At 42.9% G+C, this 15154-nt stretch overlaps 1 protein-coding gene across 1 annotated transcript; it reads right to left on the reverse strand.

The window, feature by feature from the left end:
• Nucleotides 1-397: 397 nt before the first annotated feature.
• On the reverse strand, nucleotides 398-5934 carry LOC149148384 (uncharacterized). The gene is made up of 2 exons (XM_089442160.1): nucleotides 5043-5934; nucleotides 398-4434 (listed from the first exon to the last, which is right to left on the reverse strand). Exons 1-2 carry the CDS (start codon nucleotides 5932-5934, stop codon nucleotides 398-400), a joined length of 4929 nt encoding a protein of 1642 aa, XP_089298286.1.
• Between the last annotated feature and the right edge of the window lie 9220 nt (nucleotides 5935-15154).

Genomic DNA, 15154 nt, shown 5'->3' on the forward strand with positions numbered 1-15154 from the left:
AGTCGTAATTTCTATTATATCAAGAGAAATTACATTCTGTAGATGCTGAGCATATGCATACTGAGGCTAGTTGCCTCTCCGGGCCTCTTTAAGAGACTGTTAATTGTTCCAAAAAAGCTGAAACAGATAAACTTTCATGAAAACATTCTTCTCCCCAAACTGTTTGTCCACGCAGGGAGTTTGGAGAGGTATATGTCAAAAATGATCATATATAGAGAGAGATAAACACATTCAGGATTCCTTTGCAGTGGAGCTGTAGCTCACTGCCCAAAATATAACAGCAGAAAGTAAATAGCTATGTATGTCCGCCATGGTCGGTTACTGATCATATACAACAGTTTATATAAAGAAAAGACATGAACAAAAAACCAGTATTTTAAGCATGTTGGGACCCCTTTCAAATATGAGCATCCCTTTGAGCCTGGTAGTCATCAAAGGGCCTGTGATAGTGTTGAAAGAAGGTTCCATCCAATTCTTCTTGAATTAACCAGTCCGCTTCTTGCCTCTGTGCTGCTTGCTTGGAAAGGTGGTCCGCCCGAGAGTTGCGCTCCCTGTATATATGGCGACAGTCAAAAAATTCAAATGCATCTGTTAGTCTGAGTGCCTCATCCAGTATGTGTCTCAAAGAGAAAGCAGAGCATGTGGATTTTCTGGTGAGCCAATTGCAAACTATCTTTGAATCCCCAAACAGTTGAAGTTTTGTACAGCCTTTCTCAAGTGCAAAGGAAATGAGGTATTTTGCAGAGGAGAGTTCAGCAAAATTGTTTGTGCCTCTTCCCAGGGGAATTTGTATCATGAAGCAGTGATTTTCTCTCAGATATAGGAGAGCTCCCCCCCCACAGCTTTCCTCTTGGGCAGAGCCATCAAAGTATGCCCAAGGGAAGGATTTGTCAATGAGTTCAGGGGTAATGGTCCGAGGGGGGGGTGGAGGAGGGTCTTCAGGTATGAGGGCAAGGTCAGCAAACATGTGGGCAATAATGACTGGCCAGTGGGGAGGTTTCTGATCAAAAATTGCACGGTTCCTAGCGGTCCAGATAGACCAGCACATGAGGAGAGGGATATTCTTGTTCTTTCCAGAGTGCTGTTCCTGCCAGTTTGTCCAGGCCTCGAAGATTGTTAAGCCATGCCATTGATGGAGGGAGGGGGAGAGTAAAAGGAGAGCAGACCATTGTTCTTTCACTACCGGACAGGTGAGGAAGAGATGTTCTGTATCTTCGTCGTTCCTTCTACATAAGTGGCACCAGAATGGTCCATAGAAGGATCTCTTCTTCAAGTTTGCCCCCGTTGGAATTTTATTGAACAGTATAGCCCACATGAGGAGTCTCGTTCTTGGTGCTGCCTTGAGGTGCCAAATTGCTTTCCACCACTGCTGTATATTGTCTGGCTGAAAGGTGTGCATTAACTGTAGGTATCCCTCCTTTGAGGAGTATATACCATTTTTGGCTAGAGCCCAGACAATCTCGTCTTCCCCTGCTGTAATTCTGATGTGAGCTTGTGTGAGAGCCTCTGTGAATGCCTCCCATTCTTGTCTCCAGGGGATTGGAATATGGAGGTCTTGTGAAGTCTTCCAGGCCTGGTGGAGAAGGCTGGAGTTTTCTTGGTCTGCTATATGAGCAACATGAGTAGCACCATGGTCCCTTAGATGTGCAAGGAGCTGTCCTGATAATCTGTGCATGTTTCCACATCCAATCCAGGGGTCAATTCCTAAGCGGACAGAGTCGCCCTGTTTTATCCTCCATGTCAGACCCTCCCGAATTAGGGGAAGAGAATTTATGACTGCTTTCCATATGATGGAATGTCTGCCATTACCCCTTTGATCCCTGCGAATCCAGCTGTAGATGCTTTCAGGAGCAATGTATTTTTCCATGACCACTTTCCTCCAGAGACTATTTGATGTAAGGAGCTGCCATCCCAGTTTTGCTGCCAGTGCCTTAGCAAATAGGTCTAATCTCTTTATTCCCCAGCCTCCCCATTTTTTCGGTCTTGCAATGGTGTCCCATTTTACCCAGGCAAATAGATTTCCCTGTTTAGATCCCTTCCATAAGAATCTGCAGCATATTGTTTGTAACCTGGATAGAATCCCTCTTGGTATCCAAGCCAGGGACATCCAATACACCGGCGTTGCTTCCAGCACAGCTTTGATAAGAGTAAGTCTTCCAGCCCTTGTGAGGTATCTATTATACCAGACATTGATCCTTTTTTCCACTTTAGATATTAGCCAGATCCAATCGGCTATTCTGTACCCTCCATGTTTCACCCTGAAACCCAAATACTTTAGCCCTTCCTCCATAGGCTGTATGTGGAAGGGGAAACGGTTTTTTGTGTAGATGACTTCATGTGGGGTGCACCCAAACTCTGTTAAAGTAGATTTCTGAACATTTATTACCATCCCCGTAGCTTTCTGGAAAAGATCAAAAACCTGTTGGAGTGCCGATGAATCCGCCATGCTTCCATTCAAGAAGATCAATACATCATCCACGAAAAGTAGATGTGTGAGGGAGCAGTTATCCGAGATTTTGATCCCTTTGATTCGGCCTCGACTGTGTTCTGATGCAATTAATCTGCTAAGGCCTTCCATAATGAGCAGAAAAAGGAGGGGGGATAGGGGACAGCCCTGCCTGAGGCCTCTTTCAGCAGTAAAAAAGGGGGTGGGGGTGCCATTGAGGAGGACACTGAAAGGTACATCGGAGATGCAACTCATGATCCTCTTAATAAAGAGGAAGGGGAAACCCAGATGAGTAAGGAGCATTCTGATGTATAGTAAATTAACCCTGTCAAAAGCTTTTGAGAGGTCCACCTTGAGAATCATGCCTTTTAGATTTTTGCTGTGCAAAGAATGAAGGAGTTCTTGGGCTGTGCCTATTGCTTCATGGATCTGGCGATTGTGGAGAAAAGCAAACTGTTCAGAGGAGATATTGGCCGAGAGAATGGGCTTGATTCTGTTGGCTAGAATCTTAGCCAATATCTTATAGAGGCAGTTGCAGAGTGAAATAGGCCTAAATTCATCAAATGACTCAGGCTTATCTGACTTGGGAATGAGGGCTATGAAAGTGGCCTTTATGCTCGAGGGAATGGATCCATTTAGACAGCAGTGATTGATAGCTTTGAGAATGTCATGCCCTAGCAGCTCGAAGAAAGCAAGATAGAATTCAATGGTCCATCCGTCGGGGCCCGGGCTCTTGTCCTTTTGGAATCCCTTCATGGTGGCTTCCAATTCTTCCAGAGAAATGTCTTTTGTGAGCTCCTCAGCATCATCCTCCTCCACAAATCTGGGAAATTGCTCTGCCACCCTCATGATTTCTAATAGACTTGCTTGTCCTGGGGCCTTGTATATGTTCCTGAAGTGCGCAGTAGCTAGATGAGCTAGTTCTCCAGGTCTTCTTACCAAATATCCTTGTTCATCCTGTAGTTCCCATATAGTGTTGATCGTCTTCCGCCCATTTGCAAATCTGTGGTAAAACTTAGTGTTCTCATCCCCCTCCTTGAGCCAAATGGCTCTGCTTCTTAGTCTCCAGGAGTCCTCTCTGTCTCTAAGAATCTGTGACCTCTGTTTGATTAAGTCATCGTACCTGGATTTCTGATCTGGGGATAAGAAGGTGCCATCAGAGTGGGATTCCAGAGCCTCGATAGCTTGTTCCGCCTGGGATATAGTTTGATCATCCTTTTTTCTCTTCTCTTTTGCCCATTCTCTTGAGATCACTTTGATCTCTGCTAGGTTCCTGACAAAACCAGTGGCTGGGTCTAAATCCTCAGGTATCGGATGGGATTTCCAGAAATCCGATATCAACTTGATGTAGGAGGGGTCCCTGAGCCAAGTTGCATTGAACTTAAAAGGAGCTTTCTGGGTCTGTTGTCTCGCTTCCAATTCCAGGTATATGGGCCTATGGTCAGAGATTCCACCACTTCCTACCCATTGTCGAGATCTAGGGTGATGGTTACAGAGCCCTTCTTTCATGATAAACCGATCCAGTCTTCTTGCTAGGCTTTGTTCCCCAGCTCTGTTGTTCTTCCATGTGTACTGGATCTTTGCAGTGGGAAGATCGACCCAGTGGTGATCTTCAAGGAGTTGCCCAAAGAAATCAGAGAGGGGATCTATTTGGGCAAGATGGCCCCAGGATTCAGAGAAGCCAATAGAGAAGTTTAAGTCTCCACCCAGAATAATGTTCTCTGCCTGGAGTAGAGGGGAGCCAAGGAGTCTATTCCAGAAGAGCTCTCTGTTTTGACATGGACCGTAGACATTGATGATTTGTAGATTTTCCTCCAGATCTTTAGAATATATTTCTGCTCCCAAAAAGCCCCCTCCACCCCAGATGTTCTTAAGCAGGATGGTGTTGTTCTTGAGACCTATAGCAATGCCCCCTGACCGGCCAGAAACATCAATAGCTGAGAAGGTCCACCCAGGCAGCCAAGAGTTAAGGGTGGAGGTAGCAGAGTCTGCATTACATAAGGTTTCTTGTAGGAAAATGATGTCAACAGGATTAGAGAGTAGTAGTCGCTTCAGGGCCGATTTTTTTTCCGGGCTGGCCAACCCTCTGCAGTTGAAGGACATAATTTTCATGGAGGGGGATGGGGGAGGGTGTCCTGTGCTCTAAGGGCCCTGTCTAGAGTCTGCTGTTTGCCAAGGAGGACCTCCTCCTCCGTTAGCTTTTGAGAGATCGACTTTGAGGATGGTCGACCGCGCCCCTGCTTGGGCGGGATGATATGGGGGTCCATAATCATCCCAATGGAGTCCGAGACATTCAGCTTCGTGGTCGAACGGGTGGGATACCTCGGGGTAGAGTTAACCGAGGGGGAGGGCGAGGGAATAGTAGGGTGGGGGAAAGAGGGGATCGAGGAGGGGAAGGGGAGGCCAGATGGCCTAGGGATGGAGCAGGAGACATAAAGAGATTGGGGAGGGGGATGAGGAGTGCAAGAGACCTTGACCAGGTCGAGGGCCGAAGGGGATGAGGGGGGGGGGAGACAGATAGGGGGGGGCATGCCGGATGCCGATAAACTCAAAGATGCAATGTGAGAAATAGAGGTAGATGATAAAGAGGACGTACCCGAGGAGAATACAGCTCCTTTTGCAGCTTTGGAGCGCGTCAATGGGGGAGATGGTGGCCGAGCCTTGTTTGTAGCTTGCTTCTTGCGACGAGGTGCAGGAGGAGCCTCCACCGTGTCCGATGGGTTTACTTGGTCCCGCCGAGGTGCCATGGTCGCCTGAGGGTTTGGTGCATCTTCAGTGGCTGGCTGTTCCAGGCCTGTAGCATTTTGCTGGGTCTTCTGCAGTAGGGGGCAGTCCTTAAAGAGATGACCCACCTGGTGGCACCTTCTGCATCTGTATGGGATGCCCTCATAATCCAGCTTCTGTTTTCTTGCAGTGGATTTCCAATGAATGGCGATGTTTTCCGGCACTCCCCCTCTGGTGTCCATGTGCACAAGGATCCGTGCATAAGCCAGCGAACCCGTCGTGATGTATGATTTATCGGACTCCATGTAAGTCCCCAGCGCATTCCCAATTCTCTTAAATATATCTTCCGACCAGTACTGCAGGGGCAACCCCGGAAGCCTGACCCAAATCGGACCGATTCCTAGCAGCTCCGTTTCCGGGTCGAAAAGGGGTGTCCATCTCTTGAGAAGGACCGGAGATTTCTCAAAATGCCAGAACGAAGAAAGAACCCAGCTCGTGTGATCCGCCCGTGCAAATTTTAGGGCAAACCACCCTCGCACGAATGTCTGCACCGATGGAATGTCCACGAGGTATTTCCCCCAAATCTCAGTCGCCCATTCCTTTAATTTTGCCGCAGTGGCATGTCTGCCTCTGATCCGTCCCACGAGAACACAATCTGCCAGATCCATGGCTTCTCCCCACCTAATATCCTCTTCCAGACGCAGGAAAGCGTCCTCCGCCGACGATTTGAAACAGCGCTGCTTCTTGGCAGGGCGGGAGGACATACGTCCCAGGTTAACCGTCGCCTGTGAGCCCTGAGGGGGGGGGGGATGGGGGAGGGGGGAGAGGGCTTGATCCGAGGGTGGGGAAGGCTTCAGGGAGGGGAGGGACCTCGTGGTAGCTGCCGGAGGGGACGGGGGGGACCGAGGAAGGGTTTGTTACCGATAGGGGGGGGTTTTCGACCGAGATGGGAGGGTTTGCTGGGATGTGAACAGGGAACTCCGTGGAGGATACCGGGGGCAGGGAAAGGGGGGGAAGAACCGGCGAGTGGTTAACTCCGTTCGGGGAGGGTTGAAAACAGTCAGCCAAGAAACCCAGAGAGGCCGGTGAAGGGATCGCAAAGGAGTTCCAAGAGGAGGGTTCACCAGGATAAAAGGAGGTGGGGAGAGGCGGGTCAGATGGGGGCGAAAATTGCTCGAAGCTAGCTGATAGATTCGCACTGTGCAGACCTCCAGATGAAAACGTGGAGCGCCAAATGGAGCTTTCCGCCAGCGGGGACTCCGAATAATCCACCTCCTCAGAGTCCATGGTGACAGCTGCTAGATACCCTTCTCGGAGAGCTGGAAACCGCCCAGAGAGGAGCTCCTCGAAACCTGTTAACCGCTATGCGTCGGCACCAACGGCGGGAGGGGCCGATCAATGTGAGCAGGTTCCGATGCAGCAGGTCGCTCTTACCGTTACAGTGATAACGACTTCCACCAAGAGCTGTCGGCCGATCTAAGGGGGAGGCGCCGTTCCGATGCGGGTTAATCAGGTGAATGCCAAGCTGTGGTAAATGAAAATGACAGAAGTAAAATGGGAGCATAAACGGAGGAGCGAGGGTAAAAAGAAGGAAGAGGGTCACGGGACGCATGAGCCAGGTGCCAGCTCGAAACACGAGGGAGAAACGGGACGGTGGTACGGGGGGAGATGGGGTTCACAGAGCCGTAGAACGGCCTGCAAACCCCAGTCAGTGGGGAATCATGGCTAGGGTTGCAGGGTAGCTAGGGTTGCAGAGCTCTATCATTGCTTTATCTTGAGAAGGAGAATATCTTCTCAATGCTATGGTTCTAGTTGAGCTTGTGATGAATATCAATTCTTAGGTACTTGTAAGCATGCACTTCCTCCAAGTTATTATTATCATACATAAAATTAGCGTAAGCGTCCTTGGATTTGATAATCATAACTTTTGTTTTGTCAGTGTTAACAATCATACCCATGGTAGAGCAGAAATCCTTAAGCAGCCCGAGTTGCTTATCAAGATCAGATGGGCACCTTGCGAAAAGAACAATATCATCAGCATAGAGAAGAAGGATGATGACTATCCTAGCTAAGATCGTGCCATCATATCCTGCTTCCTCTAAATAGCCTTCGAGCTTATCGATGTAAATGCCAAATAGGGTAGGGGAGAGGGGGAAACCTTGTTCAACTCCAATGTTACACTTAATATCTTTCGACCACCCCTCATTGCTCTTTAGCTTGACAATTACATTCTCGTATAACCTTATAGCGGCAGCTCTCAACTCAAGAGGAACCTTTAGCTCTTCTAATCTATTCCAAAGGTTGTATCTAGGAACCGTATCGAAAGCCTTTCTAAAGTCCACAAAGCAACAAAATAAATTGGATTTATCATTATGACATTCCTCCGCAATGATCCTAAGCGTAACGATGTGGTTTGTTGTTGAGTGATGCCTTCTGAAACCTGATTGGCCTTTAGCCCGCTTACCTTCACTTTCAAGTCATATGCTTAACTTCTTTTCCAAAATACTACCATATAACTTGGCTAAGAGAGGGTTGATCATAATTGTCTGATAATTAGAGGGGTTATCTGTATCCCCACTTTTAAAAATAGCGATAATGAGGCTCTCAGTCCAAGGTTTAGGGAACCCTTGCTTGACTGCTTGATTGAAAAGCTTGTGGATGTGGGGGATGAGGACAAGACCTCCAATTTTTAAGATTTCCACCTGGTAACCTTTAATGTACTTAGATTTCCCATTAGCCTAGCTAGGTGATTAACCCCAAACTTAATGTCTTCTAAAGAGAAAACTTCTTTCGTTGTGAGCAAGGTTTCCAAATTATCCATGACATTTGGAGACTCATAAAGCTTTTTAAGATAGGAATTCTAATCGTGAAGAAAAATTTTATTATTATCTTTAGCCTTCCTAGTCAGAATCTGCCTCCAAAATTTGTTAGGAGCTACCTTAGAAAGGTGTAAGAGATTCTCCTGTCTTTGACGAATGCACTGCCTCTTTTTCATTTTAGTTAGGGCTTTGTATATTTTTATCTTGTCCATTCTAAGAGATTCATCAACAATTTCCTTAATTGTTCTCCTCACACTTTTACAATCTGTCATACCATGGGTTGGTTTTGCTATTTCTTTTATTATTTGCAATTTCAATTGAGAACTTGTTAATAGAATATGAGAGGGTTGTAGTAAAATTATAATAAAGGTCTTCTATGTTGTCTATACGAGACAAAGGAAGCAAATTAATTTTTAATTCACTTAGAAAGAGATCGTTTTTATTTCTATCAAATATTAAGTTCTTTTGGCTGTAATATTATTTTCTGTGGGAACTCTATGCATGAAAAAATTGAGAGTTATAAGTAAAGGCCTATGATCAGAGTCAGGTTCGTGGTCGTTTAAGATGTCAAAATTTATTATTTCATTGTCTAATGGGAGATTGGAAATAACGTAGTCTACCACGCTGCTACCAAGTCCATGGATGCAGGTCATCTTGCTGGAATTGGGCCACTTCTTTAGACCGTTGCAAATTATGAGATCCTAAGCACTACAAAGCTTGACTAGCTCCGACCCAAAGAAATTTTCCCCGAGGTCTTCAGAGCTCCTTTTGTACCTACTAGCCAGAGTAGGGTCTTCGTCTAACCAAAGAGGATTAGGGTTGGGATGATTGCTTTGAATAATAGCTTGGTTGTTTGACGTTTGAGCATTAAAGTCACCTATTAAAAGGATATTACCGTCATTCCTTAGGCTAGAAATATCATTCTCTAAACCGTTGTAAGGGTTAGTTTTATCTAGATTCTTCTTCTTATAGAAGTTAGAATTGATGGGGGGGAAATAACATATTGCTATGTAGGACTTTTTATAATTAATGTCACTGATCTCTATCCAACTATATTGGTTGTGAGAGTCGTTTTTATAAATCCTAGCATGGGGGGAGATGTTCTTCTTAATGTAACAAGCTATTCCCCCAATGTCTCTACGGGAGGATCGATTGTTCTAGGTAGACCATAGCGTAAAGTCATCTATGTTAGGGACCTTATATTCTTCGTGCTCCCAAGCTTCAACAAGCAAAATAATATCAACATCATTTGAAATCCAACTTAGCTTGGGGCCTTTGTTCCATGCGAAGCCCCGACAGTTCCAAGAAAGGATTCAGAGCATGTTTAATTGCTATTGATTACTATCTTTTTGGTTTCTATTTCGAATAAAGGCTTTTCTATTTCTGATTATTGCCCATTTTCCTTCCTTTCTAACTTCTTTTACCTTTTGAACCTCCTTTCTTAATTCTGCTTGATCTTATAGAATGAGATCTTCATTTATGAATATTCTCTTTCCTTTTAGACTTGAGGTTTTACTAAGTATGTCGTACTTATGATCAGCGGAGTTCACCTTTATGCGGATTAGTCTTCCTTTATTCTCAGTTAATTTCCCCAACCTTGTTGCTTCTGTGAGACACACTGTTTCAATTTGTAATCTATTATGTAATTTTGTCTGGGCTAAGGCTAAAATATCCTCATCTACTTCCTCTTTTAAACCGAAGATTATAAGGTTCAAGGCCCTTTTGTTACATTCGTGGTCTAATTCTATTAATTTTTTCATTTCATCTTTAATTGGTTTGGTATCTAACTTACCTACCACATTATTTAGGGTGAGGCGGCTATTAACTTTTTCTTCTAGTTCTTTAATCCTGTCTTTCATTTTAAGACTCTCTAAAGTATCAACATCTCCTTGCTGGGATGGTTGGTTAGTATCTTGGTTTTTTTTTTCTATAACCTGCAATCTAGTCTCCATTACCTCCATTTTATTCTCCAGTGGTTCTATTTTATTTTCTATTTGTTTTTGGCTCGTGTCTTCAAGAGATGCAAATTTATTTTCCAGCATGGCTTCTAACTCTTTTTGTAGCTTGGCTTCTCTTTCTTCTCTACATTTCTCTAAAGACTCTATATACTCATAAAGGCCTTGTAAAGTAACTGTGCTAGGTCCGCCCTTGGTAGGTAACTGTGGTGAAATATTCATACTTGAAATTATATGAGCAAATATGTATTAGAAAAAAAAAAAGATAAGGAATGTGTGCACCTGATATCAGTAAACCTGACTGCAGATCGCCCGTGCCCACCATAGCGCGCAGACCGGAGATGCGGGCCTCAGAACTGGGTTTAAATGCCGAAGAATATATGCGAGCCTCTGCCTTGGTCATATAGCAAGCCTCAGAATTGATCACCGAAGATGCGAGCCTTATGGTCTTATATCGTAGAGGAAGTGTATATATAAAGTATGTGTTTAACTCTTTCACTGAGCCTCAGAACTCTTTCACCGAAGAATATATGCGAAGAATGCGAGGAAGTGTATATATAAAGTACATGTTTAACTGTTTCACCGAGCCTTAGAACTCTTTCACCGAAAAATATATGCGAAGAATGCGAGGAAGTGTATATATTAACCTATAATATATTTTCCATATGATACTCTTTATACGTGCATGAGTTGATACTTGAGAGATTATTATAACTATTACTCTTTATATTAACCTATAATATATTTTTCATATGATACTCTTTATACTTGAGTGAATTGATACTTGAGTGATTATTTCTCATAACATGTAAAAGTGGCTAAAACTATCTTGATAGAGTCTATCTTTAATTAAATTAATAATTATTAAGTTAATATTAAATTGATAATTTTAATATTAATTTTAATTTTAGATTTTTGCAAATAATAAATTTATAGTAAAAGTGATATTTAAAAATGATTTTTTCTTGATAGAGTATTATTTTTTTATTTAAATTGATAATTTTATTATTAATTTTCATTTTGGAGTTTTTCAAATAATAAATTTATAGTAAAATGATTTTTGATGTTGAGTGATTCATTAAAAATAAGTTTATAAAGTTATATTTAAATTTAAAGTTTTGGCAAAATTATATTTTTTAATAAAATTTGATGTGTTATATATGTTTGTGTGTGTATATATGATTATACCCATATAACATTGTGCATAATATATTGTGTTTTAACTTGGTAGAGTCTATTTTTTAATTAAATTAATAATTATTAAGTTCTAATTAAATTGATATAATATTAATTTTAATTTTCGAGTTTTGCAATAATAAATTTATCATGAGTGATATTTAAAAATGATTTTGTCTAGATAGAGTGTTATTTTTTTATTTAAATTAATTATTTTATTATTAATTTTAATTTTGGAGTTTTGCAAATAATAAATTTATAGTAATTTTTTTTTTGATTAAGGCAGGTCCAAGCAAGCAAATAGGCTGCATTGCGGAACATTTTTGTAGCATATCATGGCTGGTTCTGTGCTCAATCAATGATCGTGGCACCACCAGCGCGCGGGGGGGGGGGCGCGGCTGTTACCCCACGCCCCGCATTTCCAAAGCATCTCTCTCTTTTCCATCCATTATCTACGTAGAATAGAGAATCTGTGGACGTATAAATATATAATAGAGCGAGCGTGGCGTGGATTCCTTTGACCGAGCTTATTTGTCCTTTCTAAACCTTTCTTGACCATCCTCCCTGCCTTCCAAAACCAACCGCTTCACCGAACACCCCTTTCTATATTCATTCTACCTACCTACACGAATCGGCCATACAAACCATGCATGCACAGATAAGCACAGAGAAATGTACATGCCCCACTTACCTCAATCAAATGGCTGGCCGCACTCCACCTTCCTAAACTCACAAGCTTGGACTGTAATGATGTTGGATTGTCTGATCCGCTCGCCGCCTCCGCACATTCTTATTTAGCTACTGGTTCTCAAGCACATCACATTCTTTTCTGGCAAGATTTCGTTCGTATGGGGTGCTTCCGTTGGGTTCTTATAAAAAAAGTGGGTTCAAAAGGCGTAGGCAGGCTTATTATTGGAAACGATTGGGTTCTTTTTGCTCGGCCATTGAATCTTGTGAACCAATTGAGACCGAAATTGGAAAAAGAGATGCGAATGGAGAGGAATAACCAATCGATGAAGGAACATGAAACCATTCCATTTCGATATAGGTACGGAGAACGATTGGGGGTGATAAAGTAGGTAAAGTGGTTGGATTTTGCGAGCTGTTCCAACCACTGCTGGATGTGATTCCAAGAGCCGAACGAGAATGAATACCACACATAAGAGTCAAGAGCGGGCTTCCTGGTGGAATGTTTAACCAATTCATTTCGGATCGATCAAATTGGTACGAAAGTTGTAACATGGGAAAACTACGGAAAACACCACTTATTCTAATAACCCGATGACCTAACAATTGCAGAAGTAGGATTTTTGGCAAGCAATAAGCACTCAAAGAATACAATTCGGGTGTACCATCTTCTTTGTCACTCCGAGAGAAAGGTTCGGGAAGAAGAGGAAACAGTAGAGGAATCCGAATCGGACCTAAATGGGAATGACATGAAAAGTCTTTTTCAAAACCCATGATTAAGGGCGTTACTACAATATAAGAGAGAAATGGATAAAAACTGATTAGTGTAGATAAATTTGGTAGAATCTGTTTATGGAATAGTCCAATAAATAGTCGCCTCATTCCCTTATTCGTTCCTTCTGAACTTACTTTCTTTCGTACTTAACTGAAATGTCCGTACTTAATAAAAGACGAAAGGGTTGAATGTTTTCGAAACCGTATCAATACTGCCTCTTTTTAAGAGAAAGATTTAAAATATAGATAAAAAAAGGGTGAGCAAGCGAACTCTCGACCAAGGGGGAGAGGCACGTAGTCGCTCGACCAAGGGGGAGAGGCACGTAGTCGCTCGACCGCATCAGTCAAGGTTGAATGCTTTTGAAACTATATCAATACTTAATAATGGAAAGATTTGGCAAAAATATGCGTCTTTCCTCACTGGGGATTGGGGTGGGTGGGTAAATAGTCTTCGGATGAGCCATCCTTCCTCTCCTTAGATTTACTATAGTCGCCTGCTTCCTTGATGCTTATTGGGTGGGGGGCGTTGGTCGAGCCATGCTTACGCATCCTCTCCTTGACAGTCGAGTGTGCGTTAGCATCCTCGCTTTCCTAACGTCAAGCGAGCTTTCAAACCCTCACCCATCGGAATGAGTGAGTGACTCCGTCCCTCTCCTTAATTGAGAGCGTGCTTACGCACCCTTGCCCCATTCCTTAAAGGTAAAGCAAGCAAGAAATTCATTTTACTTATTGGGTGGCCCCTCTCAAATAAGTAACTAAAAAAGAGTTCAGCAGGCTCACGATGGCGGCCTTAACAGTTGAGCCCTGCCGGGGGCATCCTCTCACGTTGGTCGAGCCCTCTCCTTAACAGTCGAGCATTTGTACCTCACCCTGCCGAGGGCATCCTCTCCCGTTAGTCGAGCCCTCTCCTTAACAGTCGAGCGTTCGTACCTCACCCTGCCGGGGGCATCCTCTCCCGTTGGTCGAGCCCTCTCCTTAACAGTCGAGCGTTCGTACCTCACCCTGCCAGGGGCATCCTCTCCCGTTGGTCGAGCCCTGCCTTCATTTTACTTATTGGGTGGCCCCTCTCAAATAAGTAACTAAAGGTTGGTCGAGCAACTCAAGTTTCAATTTACTTATTGGGTGGGGGGGCTAACAGTTGAGCCGATGGCGGCCTTTTAGTTCTTCAAGTTTCATTTTACTTATTGGGTGGGGGAGCGTTGGTCGAGCCCTCTCCTTTTAGTCGAGCGTTCGTTACCTCTCCCATAGGTTGAGAGTTCGACAGGCTCACCCTCATCCATATGATGGATGAGCAATAATCCCTCACCCTGTCGGACCTCTCCTTATCAGTCAAGCCGATGGCGGCCTTGACAGTCGAGTGCGCTTACGCACCCTGTCGGTCCTCCCTTTTGGGGCCCCTCCCCCAAAAGAGAGTTGGTCGTCTTAGTTACTTATTTGAGAGGGGCCACGTTACCTCACCCTACCGGTCCTTGATGCTTATTGGGTGGGGGGGCGTTGGTCGAGCGTGCTTGCGCATCCTCTATTTCACTCCGAAATTCACTTAGTGAAATCATGGGTTTCGGAGCAATTCCCCTCTCCCGTTGGTCGAGCGTGCTTGCACATCCTCTATTTCACTCCAAAACACCGATTCTTTGTGGAGCAATTCGATGGCGACCCTCTCCCTCTCCCTTATGGTCGAGCAACTAAAGTTTCAATTTACTTATTGGGTGGGGGGGCTTAAGGTCGTATAGTGATTGATTCATTAAAAATGAACTTATAAAGCTATATTTAAAAATGATAATTTTGGCATTTAAAATTATTATTTTTAATAAAAATTGATGTGTTATATGTTTGTGTATATATATGAATGTACCCATATAACATTGCGCATAATATGATGTGTTTTAAGCAAATTGAAAATTATTAAAATTTGATATTCAATAAAATTTTATTTTTTAAGAATTTGTACAATTGCCATATTAAAAATTCGTATTTTTATTATTTTTTAATTTAATTAATTTGTATATGTTAAAATGATGATCGTTTAAAAAAAATATAAATCAATAATATATATTAATTATCTTTATTTTATTTTTATTTATTTGTATGAATTAGTAAGTATATAAATATATATGGTTTTTAGTTTTACTTTAAATTTTGTTTTTTTAACACATCCACATTATATTTTTTTATATCAATCATTCTTTATGTTAGAAAGTATGATTTTTAGTCTATAATATTTATTTCATATGATCCCTTTATACCAAACATAAGTGAGTTGATACAAATGCCTTTGAGCTGTGTAGGAATTTACAGGGTAAGTTCCTCAGACAGAACACCAAAGGACACCGCTCACAAACAAATCACAGATCAATACACCAGTGTTTTGACGTGGTTAAAACCCTCAAAGAGGGAAACAGTCCACGGCCTGAGCCAACGCGACCACTTCAGGCAATATATTAATAAAAAGAATGAAAATTTACATAAGCTTCTCTCATGAATTGTTAACCTACAAATGACCCTCCATGAACTTTAAATAGAGATCATGGACCAATCGGGTGTTAAGCCACGGATCAAGTGTCGGTAATACCGAG

This window comes from Pinus tabuliformis, chromosome 9, assembly GCF_031772625.1.
Source record: "Pinus tabuliformis cultivar Carrire ecotype Pingquan chromosome 9, CPIR1, whole genome shotgun sequence".
Taxonomy (NCBI): Eukaryota; Viridiplantae; Streptophyta; class Pinopsida; order Pinales; family Pinaceae; genus Pinus; species Pinus tabuliformis.

Excerpts from the sequence above, each read along its gene's own strand:
- LOC149148384 (XM_089442160.1), bottom strand. The coding sequence starts at position 5,934 with ATGTCCTCCCGCCCTGCCAAGAAGCAGCGCTGTTTCAAATCGTCGGCG. Across the intron at positions 4,435-5,042 it reads AGGAGCTGTATTCTCCTCGG|ACTCTGCTACCTCCACCCTT; the intron begins GTACGTCCTCTT and ends TATGTAATGCAG.